Source organism: Exophiala viscosa (assembly GCF_022695815.1).
Source record: "Exophiala viscosa unplaced genomic scaffold EDD37scaffold_7, whole genome shotgun sequence".
Taxonomy (NCBI): Eukaryota; Fungi; Ascomycota; class Eurotiomycetes; order Chaetothyriales; family Herpotrichiellaceae; genus Exophiala; species Exophiala viscosa.
In genome coordinates, this window is record NW_026944359.1 from 952,754 (window position 1) to 973,390 (window position 20,637).

Consider the following 20,637-nt stretch of genomic DNA (forward strand, 5'->3'; position numbering starts at 1 on the left):
TGATTACACCCCCTTTGCTTTCATTCAGACAGCGTGTGATAGCTCGACAATGCCATGAGCAGAGTCAGTCGCAGCGAAATCGTCTGCGATATTTTGCAAGTCCGTGAGACTGAGCCGCAAAGGAAGCATCATTCCCAACTCCGCCACTTCCTGTGGCGGTACATTTGTTCGAGGACGGCGAAGAGAAAGAACCATCCCAGCAATTCTTGCGGTGGCTCTGGCTCCGTATATGCCGGTCTGGTGAAGTAGAAGACGAAGCATCTCCGTACATACTGCCCAAAATCTGAGAACATTGCCAAATGCCAATTCTCCGGATACCGGTTGCAGCTTCCGCCAGAGGCGTACTATCTCTTGGTAGTCCAGAAAGGCATAACTGGCGATGCCCAGGGTGCAGGTCAGAACAAGGAATGATACAAAGTTCCGAGGTACGAACGGCACGAGGTTCTCGGGTATGGAAAAGATCTGCGCTGCCACTGCCACAGGAGAGACGAAGAGCTACCGTGTACGGTCAACGTTAGATGTCATCCGTTCTCTCATGATTTGAAAGACGAGCTTACCATCATGATCACCGAAAGTCTTTGTGTGGTTTTCGCCAACTCATTGTTGTCTTTGACCAATGCGCTCTGGAAGTTGCCCATACAAATTGCCTCAAGCTGAATGCGGAACTCCAGCTGCACGAGCAGACAAAAATCAGTTCAACGGCTTGGGAAGTGGGTGACGATAATTTACTCACCTTGTGAACAAAGTCCTCGCAACGCTCAATTATAGCTCTAAGCTCCGTTCTCAGAGTTTGAAAATCCTCTATCACCCGTTGAATGGAGTGCAGTAACTTCTGAGCATGGCTGATATTGAGAAAATCCTGGAAGTTGACAGCATCATTCTCGGCGAATCTCTCGCAAGCATCAACAGTCTTGGACAGAATTTCTGACAATTCCTTTGTAATGCGCATGGCGTTGTTAACCCATTCAAATGCTTTCCGAATTTCTGCTTCATCGTGTCGTGTGTCCTTGGTCGTACAGGACGGGAGCAATGGAGTAAGGTGTTCCTAGCACGGAGGAGTCAGTCCAGATGAAGCAAGAAACGTCCCAGACATGTTGAAAGGTTAGTCACGAATGATGGGCCTCGACTGTGCTACCTGACGGCATCTCTAGGCAAACAGAGACCACGACTTACCTCTTCATATCTGGAGATGCTGTTCTTGATATTCGTGACGACAGTCTGCCACTCTTTCCACACCTGTTTTAGGCGGACCGAGAAGACTCGCAGGAAGAACTCCCGGGCTTTATGGAAAGGCCGACCAGCCTCAATCACTCCGTGAAGGAAAGGATTCGTGCTGGCTCCATCCCTGGCGTCCTTGGAATACTGCTGTACATTTTCGCCGTCCTCTCCGTCGAAGTAGCTGTCTGCAAGACAGTGCGCGGTCCAAGTCCATTCGTCAAAACCGGCCACCACGCAAGATATCTGTGCCTGATAAAGGTATGCCGGCAATTTATTCGGCACGAGAATCAACGGTGAAACATCTCTGAAGCTTCTCAAGGGCTGGTTTGTCCTCGTAAGTCGTTGATCTTTGCAGGGTCTTGGTGAGGTTCTCCAGGCAAAGTACGGCAGGGAAAATGAAAGCTGGAACGTGAGAAAGCGGTCCGACTAGGCATAATCGTCGTCAGTCTGCTGATAGTAGTGAAAAAGCGAATATGGCTTCTTACACAAGTCTCTACTTCAATGGACGTCACTGATGCCAAATGGTTGTGGAGGGTTTTTGCTAGTGGTGATGCCAGGTGGATTGTCGCCGTACTTATAAGGGCGCCAAAACTCAAAGCGTCAGGGTCGCCGACGAAGCTAGGATGGAGTCAGTGTGATTGGTGCTGGCTGAAGATTCAACTTGTGGGTGCTTGCATTGAGTGATGACCGTCCCCTGGCCCCTCCCGATGCTTTTGATTAGGTGCAGCTGCACCTTGAGGCGGAATGGTGTGGTTGGCTGCTGATGACGAGGCTGTCGAGAAAGGGTCAGCTCCCCACACCTGTTTTGGAGCGATGTCAACTTACAGGTATTCCCCCCACCATCGTCGCCTGGGTTACCTGGGCAGACGCCGTGGGCCGGCCCGCTAGCCCCAGGCATATCTTGTGCCTCGACGCACTACATAAAACAGTAAGCATTCAATCATTCTTACTTTGTCACTTGGATCGAAACGCACGTGCTTGTTGAATTCACGACAGAAGGCTTGTGGTGTCAGCCATTGCGGCTGTATTCTCGAAGATCCTTCGCCACCGCTGCAACTTCCCGCAAACCAGAAGTTACGATTGGTGGGAAGGTCACCAAGTCTGTCTTCGCGCAGAGATTCCGGAATATTACTGCCGCAGAAGTTCTCAACGACTGACGCCTCCAAGTCACATATATCCGATCCTTGCGGGCCTTGCATAAAGGTTTGAATGATGCTGGGATCTTCTCCATCTTCATCACATGGTTCTCCTCGTGATTCCTCGTCCTCGTCAGCAATTCTTTTTGCTTCCTCCCGCCACCCAATGAATGTCTTGTGCGCATCAAAGTAATTGCCCTTCCTGCTCTTGCAAAATTCGGGGTCCCACCCCGCACCCTCGCCCAAACAGTTGACGAATTTCCTCATGGTGTTATGTGTTGGATGTGGTTCTGTCTTCACGCACCGCTCGACTGACGAACAAGGTCAGTGAGATCACTGTAACAAACAATGACACCAGACCGTCTCAGGCAGAGTTTGGGCGAGACGATCGCATGGAACAAGAGAAAAAGGCTATATTACCGTACGTAGCAACCTATATCAATCGATTGACACCACGCTTTGAGTCGTCGTCTAGAGCATAGGAGAGCCCAACACAACACGCCGACGACCTATCAGCGTAGCGATGCGTAAGGATGATGACGCCCTTACGAAAGAAGGCAACTCGGTCCCGAGAAGCATCTAAATAGTGCTATCGGCTAGCGCAGGCAGGTGACCAGCGCATATGGTTCGCATTGTTGTTACGTTCAGCGACATTGACTCCAAAGACTGAGTGCAGGATATACGATTGAGGGATCCTAACAACATGATATTTGGAATGGATCCATCTCTGATTAGCCCTTTTTTGCGTTCGAAAGACTCCGTATGACCGTGTCAGTATGTCTGGGTAGTTGAAGCACTTCTTCGAGGAGTGCACCACAAAGACTGCTTCTCGTTGGGGCCTCGCAAGCGGCTGTGCCACCGGGCCGACAAAGAACTTGCGCCGCTGAATACTATGACAGACAACTTACCATCCTTCAGCGACCCAGTACATGCCGCAACCAAGAGTAGTTGGCCCTCATCTGAACACTTTCTCAAGGGTGCAATTATTGCACCTAACCTGGCGGCATCTGGGGCACGACTCTGTTCTGATTCCAATGGGAGTAGTGCCACAGCGACAACACGTCCAGACGAACACTGCCTTCTTCTTGCTTTTCGTAGGTGGACGATACCGGATCCCCCGTTCTGACAGGATGCGGTACCACCACGGCTGCTGAAAGTGACGCGACCACACATTTCGAAGCACTTGGCTGCGGGATCTTCGAGGCGGTTCGTAGGGGATTGCCTTGCCCGCATCAACGGCGCCCAGCCCAACACACTTCCCGGGCGCGTTGGGCAGCATCTTACGCCTGCGCTTTGCGTCCAATAGCGTCTTATTCGTGCCCAATGCCCGTAATCTATGGGCAAAGTAAGATCGGTGTTCGAGCGGCAGAGGCCCGGTAGCATCACACCAATCAACGTGACTATCAGCAACGAGCCAAGCTTATATCGGCGTCTCCCTATAAGGCTGAGGTGGCAACAAAGAAAAATCGTAGGGCGTTTATCAATGGTCTCTGGGCGGACTTTTCGTCCAATCTGAGGCGGGGGTGCCTATTTGCAGGAGTTTGAGGGGATTCCCTCAACTGGGGCACACCGCAAAGTGTGCTCTGTCCCAGACCGAAAAGGTACGTCAGGTGTTGTGTTTGGGACTTTTGATAATTGCAGTTGACCAGTACCGTGCTCGTGTGGTTTGACCTAGAAATGCGTCGTCGACTAGGAGCCGAAGTGCTTCCCAATCAACCACTCTTTATCAGATAGAGTGGGTGGCAGCAAAAGTGCTATGCTTCTAATCATGATGCAAAGATAGCAAGCCGCGGAACTCAAGAGAAGGCAAGCGGCCTAGAGTGTAAACTGCGACTCGAGTTCTCTGGTGGGTAGGGTGTCTTTTAATACCTAACAATCCTGAGAACAGCAGGTCATGTCGAGCCTTCGAGCTCATGGATGCGGGCTTACGCCATGCAGGACAAGAAGCGGCGATACAGAGGGACGGAAAACTGCATCAGGTCGTACGTTATTAAGATTCGAAACGGCTGCATAGTCCCTAGACCTTACCTGTCTACCAGGTCCGGCGAATGCAAGGTTTAAGAAAATTCAGAGGAAGATCATATGTATTGGACTCCGCTTGGAGTGGAGCATCGAACACTTACGCACTGCTGGCGGGGATCCAGTTCCGGATGGTCTTTGTCTGCAAGCACCAACTCCGTGGTGGTCCCTTCGGTACCTTCGACCAATATATATAGTACATCAATACTATTTGGCGAGCTTCAACAGCTGCTGTATCGCGCTGGCCTGGCTGCTTACATGTCTCAACAACAAAGCATTGTGCAAAGGAGTCGGTGTACGCATGGTATGCGAAGCCCGTGACCATCTCTCAAAGGCCAACAAGAAGAAGATGGAGCGGTGAGTTGAGGGCCAGGGGGTGGTCCTCGGGCGTGCCTTGGTGCCTGAAAGTGACCTTAGATCGCTTGGTCTAGGCAGCATTAGCGCCTTCGCTACGCCATGCATTATAAGAAGTTCACCAGTGCTAGCGTTGACAAAAACATTTACTGACCCTACCCAGCGATCTTAAAAGCCCGCCCTTTCCACCAGCGCAAGACACCTTCCTCTTTCTAGACGCGAGATGGCTGCGATATCGCTTACGAATATCCTCCTACCCAATTTGCGGATTAGCAGGCTTGACTCGAGAGAAGGAGGCTGAACACGAACACCAGGGAGAAGTGGTGATGACACTCAGGTTGGACGGCTTGTTTTTCAGCAGCACTTGCCAGACGGAGTTACCTCGACTCTTTAAGATTCAAAGAGCACCCAAGACCTTGTCATCCGCATACTATCCGACTCTCTCGATGTGCAACTCGACATCTGGACACGGGGCATCCATGGTATCCTGCATGCAGATGCATGCAACTGAAGCCCACAACGAAAGTCACGTTTCCCTCCATCTGATCGCTGGACATGCTATCATAACTCTTCCTGTGAATGAGCGGTGAGTTCACCGCCAGTAACTGCTTTCTTGTCACAAGACGTTGCAATCATGTCGAACAAAGCACGACGTGCGTGTCAAGAATGCTTGGAAGAACGTTTTGAAGTTTAGTCATCGCGGTGGAACAAATGTTTCTACGAGATGAGAAGGACATGGTCATACAACAAGAGTGCGATTCCCCCGTGTCTGCATCAAGTCCCTAGCGGGTTGAGACATCATTGCCTGATCGAGATAACGCCACGATAATTTCAGAGACGAATCATGCGCGAGAACCATTCTACCGCTATGGTGCAGCAGACGGGAAATACCGTGCCACCGGGTGCTTGTCCCACGTGCATATCAATTTTTTAATTTGAGCATGAAGGGTGCCGGGTTCGAAGGTAGACAACGAGGCTCCCATGGAATGGCACATACCACACGAAGAACAATCTCATATATGCCGTCGGGTGGGAAGGACTGATAGGGGCCCCATCACGGACCGTCAGGCAGGAAGCAGAACGGATGACGAAATATTGACAACAAGTACGAGTTGTCAATCAAGCTACTCCGCAATCAGGCACAACTGTCTGAGCTGAATTGCTGCACTCTGCAAGTATCAGGCCATAACCGCACCCAACATATACAATAGCTGGCTCTCACATTTTGCATTGTATTTGACCCAGGGGACTGGATCACCACAACGGTTGGAGCCGGAATGTCTCAGCCTGTACCTGCAGCTAGAAATCGATCTTGTTATCCGTCCTCGTTCCGCGAATCTGGACGTCCGGAATCCTCACTTTCTCATCATGAGTGTGCCCTGCAAATTTCGCGCCGCAATGGTCACAGGCCTAACGGACTTCGAGGGTGTGGTACCAGATTTCTTTCAGACCAGGAAAAGCTTCGTGACAAGTGGCCAATATTGAGCAGCAAGAATATCAACGTTGGCCAGCGAACCCTGTGCTCGAATTCACAGACGTCTTACCGCAGCTGATCAACGGCGCGAACCAACCAACTTCAAAAGCGTCCGCGGTCCGATGTCCTGAGTCGGCAAGGCAGACAGAAAGCTGTTTTCCACTTATGCAAGCAGGAGGACTCATGCCACTTTTGCGTAAAATGTTTGGTCACCTCAAATGAGCACACCTCCTTCGTGCCGCCATTGCGTCAGGAGTGCCACCATGATCAGCCACGACCGCACGCCTTGGATAGCCAGCTGATGGGAGTGCCCGAGAGGGTGAGAAGTCAGCAAATCACCAACTTCTAGGCCGCTACGGCGGGACGTGTGGCAGGCGTCCACCTCGAACTCGGTCCCGATTGTCGTACGAGCGTGAGTCAGTACAGGACTGTGTCCAGGCTGTTGGTGCTGAGGACGTATGGGAACATCAAAGCTGCGATCATGCGCGTCGAGGCCGGAGCATGATCTTGAAACGAAGGCGCGGTTCCGTGCTGAACATCGTCGGAACTCTGCGAACACAATACTGCACGGCCGTCCCCAAGGTGGGCTGACCATACTGCATCTGCCCGTCCTATCTGTCGAACATCCTCGAACCGGGATGGTGCTCTAGCGTCATCGCATTTCTATCAGCTGGGACGGGTCCAAGGGTAGAGTAAATTGGATAGTATCATCAACGCTTGGAACACTGACATGGTACAGGTCGGCAAATTCACCTGATATGCGGCAAGATGATATTTGTGCACACCGTGGTACGGGTCTATGGGGGATCGATTTGAGATGCGAGACTGCAGCAACTGTAGGTGTATCCACGACTGTGCGGACGATGTCATCGGACTCTCGTCCGAGACAAGCCTTCATGTAAGAACGCCGACGACTCTTCGGCCGGCTGTATTGCAGTATGTGGTGGTGAGAAAGTCTAAAGGGAGCTCTTTGGTAGCATTCTTTTGGTGTTGTTTAGAGCACGTGTGAGAACAGCTGGACTCTAGCTGCCGTTCTGTTGATGGCTGCACCGCACGCTGTCCACAATGTCATTCCATAAACTGGATTTTCCATGTCAACCTTTCGCACTCAACTGGTAAAGTGGCGACCTTCCCATGTGCAGCAAGCGTGAAGTGGCAGAAGATACCATAGCTGCGACTTAGCTATGCATACTGACCCGCTGTGTGCTCGTGTTTCGCTGGTGCCAGAAGCCGTCGGATGGATTTGAGCAGTGGAAACCTGCGGGGAGCCAGAAGACGGTGTAAATATGCCTCAATTGGATGAGCCCAGAGGAAACTCTGCCGGAGGCTCGCAGCGGTTCTCGCGTGCAAATCGACCGTCAATCGAACGATTAACACAACAAAGTCACAAACAAGTTGTAAGCAATTCAGGCGATTATGGGGTAAGCTGCACGGTCTACAGCATCAAGTGACAGTGGCAGTTCTTGCCGAGGTATGGTATGTTCTACCGAAGACCTACTTCCAAATCGGAGTCAAAGTATAGTAATCCATTTGGGCTTGAGCATCCCTTCGAAATCCAGAGAACTAAAAGGCCACTTTACTACGCCCTGCGGTGCATGAGCATCTTCGTCTGCGAACTATCAGGCAGGTTTTCCGCACAGCCCTTCTCGAGGCGCCATTGACCATACTGACAATGAAATTTGCCCATCATTTTCAACGAGTTATGGATTGTTTGTGTTGTGACCCTTACGAAGTGAAGGGTAGGGCTCTAACTGATCCTGCTAGGGATCCTGGAGCAGATACTCTGTCGATAATGCTGGATGATATGCCGATCATGTCCATGAAGGGTCCGTCGAAGTCGGACTGCAGGCATGACGAAGCGTACATCTTGACAGTACGGGTCTTGAACCACAGCAGCCAGGCTGAACGATGTTATGTGTCCAGGCTGTTATCTCCCGTGACTTCTGATTCTAACCAGAGTCCAAGGATCGTACCTGGGCTGTGATCTCGTCAATCGAATTCTTTAGGCCGTTGGCAGATCGGACTGTCGAAGTCTACCATGCCCCGACAGTGTCCCACCAAGTGTCACAATCTTCGACAGTGCATATTGCTTGCATAACACTTTCTCAGCCCTCTTCATCATCAGACTCGTCTTCCAATTGCTTATCCATCACTTTCTTCCATTCCTCCATCATATTTTTCATGTCTCCAGGGGTCATACTGGCGTCGACAACATCTTTTGGCATCTTATGTGCGCTGTACTTTGTCGCCGCAAATTGGTATGCTTCTGGATCGTCTCTGTGGATAAGCCGAAACTCGGGATCATAAATGGTATCCTCAACTATTTCCGGTATGGACAACAGCTCGAGCCAGGAGAAGAGCAGTGGGTCCGTCCTTGGAGCCCAGGGGTTTATGTCGATTAGCCAGACACGCTTGTGCGGAGGAGGAATGTACACGTCAAACACGAAGTTGTCGTCTGGGAAGTCAGACAGGAGCTCCAGGAAATCCTGGACTTTGGCTTTGAATAATTGTCTCAAGTCGAAAAGAAAGTCGAAGTAATTCATCTCTCGCTGGCTGATGGCGATGAGTTTTTTGTTTCGGACGAAACATCGAAACTCTAACGAGGGATTGAGGTTGAATGACTTCCGTAGGACAAGATGATAAGGCACTTCAGCGCGGTCAACACAGCCATCGAATGCTTGCTCAAGATCGTGTGTGATGAAGTCGCTGGATTTTAGTAGGAGGTAGATATCGTTGGGTGTTCGACATTCCATGTCATTAGTCGTGGCCATCCAGGTTGCGTCTTTTGGAGCCGACCAGTTGAGTTTTGGTACTACCTTGCCACCTAGTTCCGCAATGGTGGATCGGACACGGTCATGGACATCAGCCCATAGTCCAGAAGGGTCTGCTTCTTCTTCCTCATCTTGGAAGCCGCTGTCCTGGTCGTTAGGAGCATTCTCTGGAGGTAAGATGATGCCGTCAGAACGTAAGTAGTCCAGAAACGGGTCTGAAAGTTGAATGAGTCTGGCTTTGGGGGTGAGTGTTCGGAACCGGGGATGCCATGAATGGAATGAGCAGTTCAGGATGTGAGATGCCGTTACTGGTGGAAACGGTAGAGACCTTAGAGGCTTTGGTGTTTCTTCTGCCATGTTGACGGTCTTATGAGACCAGAAAAGAAATATGTCGGCCTCACGAGGAAAATAAGATACAATTTAAAGTCGTCGGTTCGCCATCCAGAGGCGAAGAAGGCTGAAGTCAGATCGCAAAAGTGGTTTGTGGCGTCCAGCCTTGTTCAGCCTCGCACGTGATACACGCGAAATGGTTGCTCGAGAATTTGTGACTCAGCAGGTCACATACGATGGCAGACTCTTCTCCAGGGAGATAGAAATCAAGCCGTCGCGTACGTCAGCATCATGAGTTATCAGAGACCCATGTTGATAAGGAAAATTCCATAGCTTGCATGAGTCGAGAATCTGTCGTCTTTCGTCACACTGGACAAGAATTTTGTTAGGTCGATTGTCATTGGGTCAAGCTGCGGCGATAAAAATCCTGCACCAATCTTTTCCCTCTTCCTCTCCACACTTTGCGTTCTGCATGCAAAAGAAAGATTTTTGTGCAAAGACCTTCAGCAACTAGTCCTCTTACGCCTTCGAGGATCTGACCTGCAAAGGTTTCATATTCAGACTCAGACGTCCTGCTTTGCGAACACTTGACATCGCGTTCATGTGCTTCCCAAGCACCTTCACCTCTCAAGTAAGAGCTTCCCTATCCTCTACAGCCCACTGATAAGCCCTTCAATCCACCGTGACACCAGGAAAACACGTCATTGCGTGATCTGTTTGAACGTCTGCTAACATCGGGGACTCATAGGATTACATTAGTGGTATTTACACCCTCTACCAGGACCCTCACTCGTTGTCTAACACGGTTGATAGATCATTTGTGGAAGGCCCAAGCAAACTAGCGGTCTGGAAGAGTTACGACAGTTATAATTATTCAATATGTTTTCCCGAGCATTGAAACAAAGGAGCCTCGTGCCCAAGGCGGCAAACCTCTGCCAGAGCACATCGGTTCTGCGAGCCAGGACTCTCGCAACCGTGTCCAACAACACACCACGACAGCAAGAACTCCCTGTCCACAAGCAGTACAAGAGTACCCCTGTCACACACGAAAGAGCTACCTTCACGATTCGAAACGGTCCAATCTTTCACGGCACATCTTTCGGTGCTCGAAGCAACGTTTCGGGAGAAGCAGTTTTCACAACCTCGCTAGTCGGGTACCCTGAGTCATTGACCGATCCTTCATACCGAGGACAGATCTTGGTCTTCACCCAGCCCCTCATCGGCAACTATGGTGTTCCTTCGAGCGTCCGAGACGAACATGGCCTGTTGAAGTACTTCGAGTCTCCGAATATCCAGGCAGTGGGAGTGGTGGTTGCAGATGTTGCAGAAAGATATTCACACTGGACTGCGGTGGAGAGTTTGAGTGAGTGGTGTGCAAAAGAAGGTGTGCCGGCCATCACCGGTGTTGATACCCGAGCCATTGTCACCCATCTGCGAGAGCAAGGTTCCAGTCTGGCCCGAATCACCATTGGGGAGGAGTACGATCAAGATCAGGACGAGGCATTCGTCGATCCTGAGCAGATCAACCTCGTCCGAAAGGTCAGCACAAAAGCACCCTTCCACGTCAGCGCCGCCAATCCCACAGCCCACGTGGCGGTCATCGACTGCGGTGTCAAGGAGAACATCCTTCGCAGCCTCGTCAGCCGAGGGGCCAGCGTCACTTGCTTCCCGTTCGACTACCCCATCCACAAGGTTGCCCACCACTTTGACGGCGTCTTCATCTCCAACGGCCCTGGTGATCCGACCCACTGTCAAGACACGGTCTACCATCTTCGAAAGCTGATGGAGACTTCTCAAATACCCATTTTCGGTATCTGCCTTGGTCATCAGCTGCTGGCCCTAGCAATTGGAGCAAGGACCATCAAGATGAAGTATGGTAACCGGGCACACAACATCCCAGCTCTGGATCTCACCACCGGGAAGTGCCATATCACCAGCCAGAACCACGGCTATGCTGTTGATACGACCACTTTGCCTAAGGACTGGAAGCCATACTTCCTCAACCTCAATGACAACTCCAACGAAGGTCTGATCCATACCTCTCGACCAATCTTCTCAACTCAGTTCCACCCTGAGGCCAAGGGAGGTCCTCTCGATTCGTCCTATCTGTTTGATATGTACTTCGATAACGTGATGAAGTATAAACAGGGCCAATCTACACACCAGCCTCACCGAGACAGCAAGCCCAGTCCATTGTTGGTCGATTTGTTGTCTAAGGAGAGAGTGGGTGTCGATTTGACGCAAGGCATTCGAAACATGATGACTTCTCAGGAACCTGAACGAGTCTACGCTGCTGGTGCCGCATGAGTGAGATGAAGAGAGATTGGCGTTGTGGATATTGCTTTTGTCATGCGTTCTCTTGATCCGGCGATTTGCCTGCCATAGCTATACAGCTTTTGATTGTGCTGAGAATGTCCAATGAATGATTTATCTTGGATTTCGAAACTGCTCGGCTTCTCCGCCATCCACACACTCCAACGTGCTGCGATGCACGCCATGCTTTGTCATATCGACCATTCAGGCCTCCAACTCGCCATATTTAAAAGACCGAAAGACACCCCGCTTATATCATCAAAAATGACCCGAGTATTGGCTTCGTGTGCAGACACAGCCTTGACAAGTCAACACCATACATGAAGCGAATGTGACCAGTCCACAGTATTAGTTTGAATACTTCGAGCCCGAACAATACAAAGGGAGAAACGATGGCGGACCCGGATGCAAAGAAACAATTGTACTTTACTCAAATCGCGCCCGGGTACTCACGAGTCACGGGCAATACTACGAAGGACCTATTCAATGAAGTTCTCCAGAGCCATGACTTGTCGATAAATTCGGACTCCGTGATCCATGACAATGCAGCTGGCCCCGGCACCGCCACTGAAGCCCTGATATCATGGTGTCACCAGCATAATGTATCACCTAAGATTATTGTCACAGACTATGTCCCTGCCATGGTAGACGCATGCGAGGCGATCAGGACAAAACATGCAGACGACTCATTATGGCAGAGCGTTGCCATTGCTGTCGCAGACTCGGCGTACCTCAAGGAGTTTGCCGACGATTACTTTACGCACAGCATCTGCAACTTCAGCATATTCACATTCACGCACCCCACAAAATGTCTACAGGAGATCCGCAGAACCCTCCGGCCAGGCGGTGTTACGCTAGTGACATGCTGGAAGCGTTTTGCCGTGTCCGAAGTCATCGCCGCTGCTCAGGATCAAGTCAAAGGATCTGAGTGGGGTGAAGCACATCGTATGCCGGTGAATGGACCTGAGTATATGCAGGAAGGACACACGGCGAAACTTGTCCGCGAGGCTGGCTTCGAAGAGGAGAAGACCCAATCGTTCGCCGCGCAAACGGTAGTCAAGCGTGGGGAAGATTGGGATGGGTTGTACGAGTTCCTGCTGAACCCTTTCATCAAGAGCGCCGCAACCAAAGAGTGGAGTGAACAGGAGCTGGGGAGATGGCCCGAGGCGGTGAACGCAGCTTTGGAGAAGGAAGAACAATCATATGGAGGGATCCTGTTTGAGGCGTGGGTTAAGGTTGCGAGAAAGTAGGCCTTGTTAGACAAGTATACTGTGAAGACCGCGGCGGCCTCTGCCAGCGTTCATACTGTACCAACGTTCCGATGACAGCCACGCTCCGGGAGCAGACCGACCTTGGACCCATGGAGGCTTCCATCTCGCTAACCTTGGGTAGGGAGGTACCGGCCAAGAGCGATATTCAGCATAACTTCTCAGCGACGCACACCAAGCGAAGACGCTCGAATGTCCTCTCCAACCTAGCCAGGGTCGATATATAAAGCCAGTACCACCGTTACTAGCATAACGGCTTCCGCAGATTAGCGCCAACGGTCAAGGTGACCTAGCCCATTTTGGTGTGTGCAGGTGAAGCGAATTCGAAGTCGCGGAATGCTGAAACAGGCATGTGAAGATAGAAGTAGGTCTTATGCTCCTAGGGAGCCTATTCACCATCACGACGGGACGAACCTGGCTGGACAAGAGCATTGCTGTGGCTTCCAAGGGTGTCGGTCTGCAAAGGTCGCGCCGAGCAACAGCCATTTTCTTACATCTACATTGAGACTGCGGCTATCTCGGGCCACCCCTTGAGAAACAACCACCCATGCTGCCCGCATTAAAAGGAATCCCTAAACCCCTGCAGACCACGGTGGGACGCACCACTGTCGCCAGCTTCTGATGTAAGAAGGAAACGGGGAAGACGGGGGAAGTCGAAGTGAGACAGGAACAGTGTCCGGCTGAACTTAGTTGACTTACGTAGGTATCCAACCTTTTGTTCATTCGTAGTCGCCTTCTTAGGGGACTGACTGACACGAACTGTCAGATAGACATGTGTCAACTAATCTTGAGGGCGAGCCCATGCCTAGGCTGGCAGTTTAGGCGCCGATCTTTCCTAGCCACAGGCTGTCCTTGTCTCTTCGACTAGCCATCGGCCATTTTGGCGTGTCGATAGGAACATGTCAAGATAGTAGTGACTATTGAGGCCTCTCAATGCGAGCAAGTACCTGCGACTGACCTGGTGGTTGTTTGCTTGCTTGTAAAATGCGGTCGAGCGCCCAACACGTCAACTAACAGGCGAAGGACCACTCCATATTGGGCTTCTTGCTCTCTTTCCTATCGCAGACGTTAAAGATTGCGAGATGGACGATAGTGTTGACTGACTCGTGACGGGTAAAGTGCTTGCATTGGTGTGTACGACAATCACCTCGACCAAAATGACATGCATCGGTTTCATACACCTGATCAGCATGGGAGATCAACACTGAACTTCACACGTGAAACCAGGATAGTGATCAGCTCCCGGACCGAAATGAGTTGCTTCCCAGTTCATGATCATCCCATTCCATGTGTGTTCCGTTCACGTGGTTATGGGTATTTGTTCTTCACGGAATACTGATCGCTGGGAAGATCGTCTGTGGAACAAAGGATTCATCTCCCGGGACCCAGATGGCAATATCAAACCTTTTCGAAGAACAGCTACTTCCTGTGAGCAGTCCCCATCCTTCGCACCAGCTCACCAAGACCTCACCTCGCTCGCCATCCATAGCGCTCAATCGCCGTCGACCATCCGCTGGCCAGCCGAGCATTTCGAGGGGCGATTGAAGAGAGTAGATCCTCACCTAGATTGGACTGACATTGAGCGAGGGGCATGACTTGGTGGCAGGAAGAGATGACGGTTTGACTGAAATCAACCTCCAGGAGTGAGAAGTATCTTCGGATAGGGAACCGAAATTTGAGGTAATTGAGGCTAATGCATGGGTCTATCCTAGCTGCGCATGCCGGTCAAAGATGGTGAGCTGCCAGGTTTGACGAGATGGGGCATAGGAAGAGGACAAGGAGATAGCAACTCGTCTTTGGGTGTAAGAGATGCAGTCATGCCGCCTGTCAGATGCAGAGGACAAAAAGAGACTTGTGAGATTGTAGGCTTTCGAGTGGCAGTACCTTCACCAGCGAAGGGTCCTTTGAAAAGGGGACAAGGAAAGAGGAGCCTAGGGAGCCCGGAAACCAAGTAAAACCTGCGCCTGCGCTGCCGCCGCCATCATCCCGATATTTTTCCTCCACCCAAACCATCACATCTTGCTCCATCTTCGAGGTATCCTCTCTTCAACCCCTGTTCGATAATGATGCGGATGAGTTCATCTCATCGTTCTCCATCATCATTTATCTGACTCTGACAACCATTGCCTCACATCCTATACGAGACAATTCCTTCGCCTCTGTGCGTTCGGACTTTTTTCAGTGAACACCTGCCTCCCGCGTCTTGCTGTACTCTTCATTACTTTCAAAAACTCATGACCAGCTCCAGCAGTAGAAGCACTACTCCAGTCAACACAAGAATTCAATCAACATACCCCAACGTATGTCATTCTAAAGCCACAGAACGCCGTCATGCGAAAGAGAACACAGTGAACCCTCTGTCCAGAGAGACCCTTTCTTGGTCAAAGTCAATGCAAGCCAAACTTCTGCCATCCCCCTCGGCATAATGCAAGCCACACGTTTTCGATACTTGACCGAATGGCAGAGCCGGATCAGCGCCACCGATATCAAGAGATTCGCGAGGAACCAATTGGGCTTGAGAGATAACAGCCTGCCATGCATCCATCAACTCCATCCAACATGTTTGAAGTCCGCCAGCGGACCACATTATTCGTACAGCTATTTCCAATTGACACACAAACCTGCGGCGTCTTCTCTTCCCCGCTGAAAAACCTCTTCCAGCGTCCGCCACCAAGCGCCAAATGCACCACCTACAACAACCTTTCAGCCAATTTTACACTCTCCGAAAACCGTTTGTACCGTTTCTAAGTGGTCGGCCATACCCTTTGCTTCCGTTCCTTCCGTATACTCTCCCGTGTGCGTGGGTGGCTAAAAAGAGACCTTGGGTGAAGCCACCAAAGCACTCGATAGTTGTTTTGGGCTGCGTACAATCCCCACCATGATGGGCCCCCACTGAGGCTCTGTTCCCTTGTGTCCCTCCAACTTCGGATGCCATGTTGAACGCTGGGCACTGGGCAGAGACCCGAGGTTACGCCATGGCCAACAGGACGACGCGGCTTTTCCTAGCCTTCAGTCTGAATCGTGGCCTCTTGTGCGCCAGGAAACTAAGATACTGCCAGTCGTTTGACAGAAGGTAAAGATCTAAAAGCCTACCGAAATGCCTAACAAGGGACGATCTGCTCCGGATTAGGTGTGACGATCTTGCAGACTTGCAGCCGCCGTCGTCCCTGGGGAAGAAGTCTATTCCAGCCAAATGCGCGGTGACTTCATACTCCTCTTTCAATACTGCTGGGGGTAGTCTACCTGTCAAAAAATGCGCCAACGCGCAGGGACTCCGTTTGATGCCTCAAGCAACGCCCTTGCTTGGACCATCCTCTCAAGCGTACCATTACCTGACATCCCAGACGTCAAAAGTCATCCATGCAGCCACAGTGGATGTTCCCATATTCTCCGGTTGACTCTCTTCTACCTAGCAGCAACTTCTACTACTCGTGCAAAGGAAGCTCGGTCCCCTTTCGACAATTCTTGCCCCCGTCCTTCGTCGCTTTGACAGCTGTATCCCAGCATAAGAAAGGAATGTTCCCCTCCAAGGGTCTGTGATCACGCATTGACCTGGATGCATTGACCTGGCGACCGGAAGCACACCTCAAAATATTGCGTACTTCTTTTTCTGTATACCATTGTTTTGGGATCTCGACGTCGCTACTACAATTGTTGCGTTACACCAAAGTTGATGAACCCTGCATGTTGCACTAGTCATGACTCCATGACAAAGACAGCCTTGTATCTTGCTAAGGCCATTTCTGAGAGTATCAGAGTGTCAGCATATCACCTGCCACCGGCGCAATGGTACAATTCAATCAGCCAGCACAGCGTGAATATCCTGCAGGTTTTACAGACAAAAGCCTACCATATCTCCCCATTTTCTCGATAGATAGCGACCAACTGGGTGGCCAGGAGGACGACCAGGCCTGCCCAAGTCCGACTGTTCGCAAATACGAAGAAATCCGAATATCTCCTCGAAATGCTCGATCACGGGTGCCACAATTTCAACAGTCTAAAAGATGGGCCAGGCTGCATAGCTCCGGCCGTCTGGCACCAATTCAACAATCGCGACCATCTTCCCCGATCGAGGCACCTTCGACCGAAACCGAAGATCAAGTGCTCACAATGCGCGAGGCCTCCTTTGAGCAACAGCGGGCCACCAAGAAGCCACTCGCTCTAAAGTCTGCAATGAAAAGACCGGTCCAACCGAGGATCGTTAGTGACAGCAGTGCTGAAGTACAAGATGGTGGGCTTTGCCGCTCAGCGTTGGAAAGTGTCAAAGCCACCGTGATAGAAACCCCGCAAGCGGCCTCGAAAAGGTGGCTTGGGAAATCTACTCGAGGTCGAAGGAAGGTCACACCAACGAGGCACCGAGAGGTCAAGTTCCGACGTACAGCAGACACAATCGCTGTGCCTAGCTCAGTACGCGTCGGTCACCAGTCGAAATCGAAAAGACCTGTCACCATGCCAAAGTCTGTGCCACTCGTGCCTGAACATCTCCAGGCTTCTCAAGACATGGCGCTCGAACAAGAACAATCGGTCAAATCTCACCAACAGCGCTCACCATCTCCAGTTCCATCTCTGCACGATCCCGAAAAGGACAGCAGATTCTCTCAGGAATGCCAAGATCTTCTTAAAAGTATGAACTTCAATGAGGACTGGCTTCTACCCGCAGCTTCCATTTCGCATGCTGTTGGCACGATTTCACAGCCGGGACCCTCTATTCTCTCCAGCGATCATAAGAGAATAGACTCTCGTCAAACTATGTCAATCAAGGATGCGCTTCATAGACTTCCACCTCTAAAAGAGTCACAGAAAGAAGGCGGGCTGTCAGATCTCACGCCTTCTGCCGCCGGCTCGCCTATTGCCTCCCGAAAACGTCCTGCGGCACCAACGAGAGCTTCAAGTAAAACTGTCGCCAGCTTGGCAAGTATGCTGCACATGACGTTTCCCAAGCTTACCTCAGCACACTCTGACTCGAACCCCGAGTCGGCCTCGGCGTCTCACGTACAGCTCCAACGGAGCCGTTCTGCAGCACAGAGGCCGAAGGCCAGTCAGGCACAGCTGCAACGAAGTGCTTCTGCAGCGCAGAGGCCGAGGGCAATGCAGTCTCTACTTCGCTTGCCTTCTGGTGCGTCTATTTCTGGCCAAACACTAAGAAGCCCTCGTTCGGCAATGAGCGTGGACACCCTTTCCAAGATTGAGGCTCAAGTCCAAAACGGGCCACCTTTCAGAATCAACACCGGACTCGCGAGCCCGCCACCCGAAAGTCCTGAACGAAGGAGTAGCGGTCCTCCAAGTATACCCCCTGAACGACCACTACCAGCCCTCCCCGCTGCGGCTATCCATGATGCTGTTACCGTGCGTACCAGCACGGACAGTGCTAGGAGCGCAAGAAAACGGTCAGATGCCCGTGCACCTATGGTCATCTCGCCTTCAACCATCCGTGTCGTTGGTGAGTCGCTGCCAGTGGAACCAAGCGTATCATTACAGCAATCCGCTGGCCTACAAAGTCCGCAGGCTCGATCTGCAGCATTGACGACCCCAGCCAGGCATTCAGCAGATGTGTCATCGCTCAGTTCTGGTAACTCTCGCAGGTCGTCTCGATCTTTCAACCGTCACAGTATCTCTGGAGTCCGAGCAGACAAAGTCAAGGAGAAGAGACTGCGTGATCTTGCCTCTTCGAAGGGTCCGGCGGCTGATCGGCCATCGAGCAGCGACTCGGCAGAGTCAGCACGAGCACGACAGGACAGCAGTGATTCTGGACAGCTCCAGAATACCACTCCACCTACTTCGTTCTCCTTTGGCGGTCCTACACCCGGCGACGAACGTCACAATCTGGATCAACTTGACCAATTCCCGGCTGTACCAATTTCCCGAGCCGGAAGTGTTTCCGGCCCTACGCATTCTCGGGGACAGAGCTACAGCAGCATTGGCCACGCACGGCAGTGGTCGAAAGAGAGCAACACCTATGCTCGTCAAGCTAAGCCTCGCCAAGTTCTTGGTCAAAGTAACATCTTTGTTGTTGTAGACTCTGACCCAGTCACTGCACGCTTCCGTGCTGGTGCTATGAGCCCGAGCCCTAGCATCGGTCGTGGCGCTGAGGGTCGCAGTGGCAGCCCGTTCAAAGCAGCCAACCATTCCCGAGTTCCTTCGAACTTGCGAGAAGTCACGGTCAACCAAGGCAGTCCACTGAGGGGACACAAACGGAACAACAGCATACAAGCAGAAAAGTCCGACACTTCTGCTGCTCGTGCAGGCACTCCACCAAGAAGACCTAAGCGACATGCCCGTAGCAACAGTATTCAGGCCAGCAGCTCAAGTGATGAGTCTACCAGTCGTGCCAGTCGTTCCGGTGTTCCAAAGTCTCCTCACAGACATTCGCATCGGTCTAAGAAACGTCGCAGGTGGAACAGTGGGGATATCACCCTCATCAAGACTTTGCACAACAATCTCGAGGACTATTACGGCACCATCTTGAAACAAGAAGAACGTATCAGATGGCAGGCTGATCAGCTCAGAATGATGATTCGGGTTATTGCACCAATGAACCGTGCCCGCGGTATCAAGGCTTCGGCATACAACGATGGTGAGGCAGACACGGATACTGGGGACGAAGACGATTTTGTCAGTCAACAATATGCCCGAAGATTGTCGAGCGGGGTCAGATCACGCAGGCAGCAGAAACCTCGTTCCATTTCGCCACAGAATAAAGTGAGCAAGGATAGACTCAACAGGCCAGCGCAGAGAAGATACCCAAGCGCTGGGAACAACAGCACCACATCTGCCACAGCCTCCATGTCAGCACACTCGACCAAGCACATGGCCGATGATGCGTCGGAGACAGATCCTTTTGAATACGACGGTCCTCTGTCAGGAGTCGGCAAAGTGTACCAGTCCCAGCAGGTCAATAAGGAGAACCAGCCACCCACGATCCGACGCGTAAACAGCACTTCGGCAACTGTGTCAAACAGCCTACCCAGACCCCGGTTGTCTGAAGAAATGAGTATGATGAGCTCGTCCAAATACGTACCCACCATCACACAGCTTGACGAGGAGGACGAGGAGGACATGTATGCCGAGGAAGAAGCGAAGAGGCGGGAGGAAGCGAGATTGAGTGTCAACCATGTGCTCACCAACACCGATCAGATGGACAAGGCGCTTGAGCAGTTTGCTTATATTTGAGGACCATTATGATGGTATTTGCTTCTTTTTGTCATTTAGCGACTTTCATGTTAGTGATTCTACTCGAGTCGTTGGTCACTGGACGGACAACAGTATGGGGTTACAAAATATCCCATGTGGCTGGTACAATACCACATATTAATCACGAAGAATACCTAATGACTTTATCATGACTTTGATTGTTGATAAGCTTTCCATAGCGCTGACGAAGTCAGCCTAAGAACATTGAGTCTTATGTCCGTTTGAGGAGCCCAGAGACCTCTAATGAGATAGATGTCGTTAATACTTCTCTTGCCCATTGAATTATAAATCACCGTCCAAACCAATACCTTCCTTTGAGCCGTACAACATTGAGTACGTTGGTCTACGAGAAATTCCTTCCGACTACCTTCCTGATAGACTATGCGTTTAGGTTGGTGCTGGACAAGGTTGATCTCTAGCACCGTCATATGACGACAACAAACAGGACGCCTAATCTGGTTATCTATTCACTGAGGAGGCCTCCTCAAAACTGCATTGACCGAGACGAAAGATGACAGCCACAGTCTCCATGATTTACAACAGCTCGCAGTCTCCCCACAAAA

The 20,637-nt window shown here is 51.2% G+C and overlaps 5 protein-coding genes across 5 annotated transcripts; 3 read left to right on the forward strand and 2 right to left on the reverse strand.

Moving 5' to 3' along the window:
- Positions 1 to 24: 24 nt before the first annotated feature.
- On the reverse strand, positions 25 to 2,775 carry EDD37DRAFT_682678 (uncharacterized protein; the record flags this gene model as incomplete). Its single annotated transcript, XM_062819809.1, has 8 exons — positions 2,169 to 2,775; positions 2,019 to 2,134; positions 1,704 to 1,836; positions 1,174 to 1,644; positions 734 to 1,045; positions 558 to 671; positions 274 to 495; positions 25 to 237 (listed from the first exon to the last, which is right to left on the reverse strand). Exons 1-8 carry the CDS (start codon positions 2,619 to 2,621, stop codon positions 25 to 27), a joined length of 2,034 nt encoding a protein of 677 aa, XP_062669063.1. The 5' UTR covers positions 2,622 to 2,775.
- A 5,531-nt stretch (positions 2,776 to 8,306) lies between these two features.
- On the reverse strand, positions 8,307 to 9,329 carry EDD37DRAFT_651357 (cell division cycle protein; the record flags this gene model as incomplete). Its single annotated transcript, XM_062818346.1, has 1 exon — positions 8,307 to 9,329. The coding sequence occupies one exon, from the start codon at positions 9,327 to 9,329 to the stop codon at positions 8,307 to 8,309; it is 1,023 nt and encodes a 340-aa protein (XP_062669064.1).
- Positions 9,330 to 9,697: 368 nt separating this feature from the next.
- EDD37DRAFT_460676 (carbamoyl-phosphate synthase arginine-specific small chain) lies at positions 9,698 to 11,808 on the forward strand. The gene is made up of 2 exons (XM_062812957.1): positions 9,698 to 9,933; positions 10,051 to 11,808. The coding sequence occupies exon 2, from the start codon at positions 10,182 to 10,184 to the stop codon at positions 11,607 to 11,609; it is 1,428 nt and encodes a 475-aa protein (XP_062669065.1). The 5' UTR covers positions 9,698 to 9,933; positions 10,051 to 10,181; the 3' UTR covers positions 11,610 to 11,808.
- On the forward strand, positions 11,636 to 13,131 carry EDD37DRAFT_460697 (S-adenosyl-L-methionine-dependent methyltransferase). The gene has a single exon (XM_062812959.1). It carries the CDS (start codon positions 12,008 to 12,010, stop codon positions 12,863 to 12,865), a length of 858 nt encoding a protein of 285 aa, XP_062669066.1. The 5' UTR covers positions 11,636 to 12,007; the 3' UTR covers positions 12,866 to 13,131.
- A 3,390-nt stretch (positions 13,132 to 16,521) lies between these two features.
- EDD37DRAFT_460682 (uncharacterized protein) lies at positions 16,522 to 20,226 on the forward strand. The gene has a single exon (XM_062812958.1). It carries the CDS (start codon positions 16,670 to 16,672, stop codon positions 20,051 to 20,053), a length of 3,384 nt encoding a protein of 1,127 aa, XP_062669067.1. The 5' UTR covers positions 16,522 to 16,669; the 3' UTR covers positions 20,054 to 20,226.
- Positions 20,227 to 20,637: the final 411 nt, after the last annotated feature.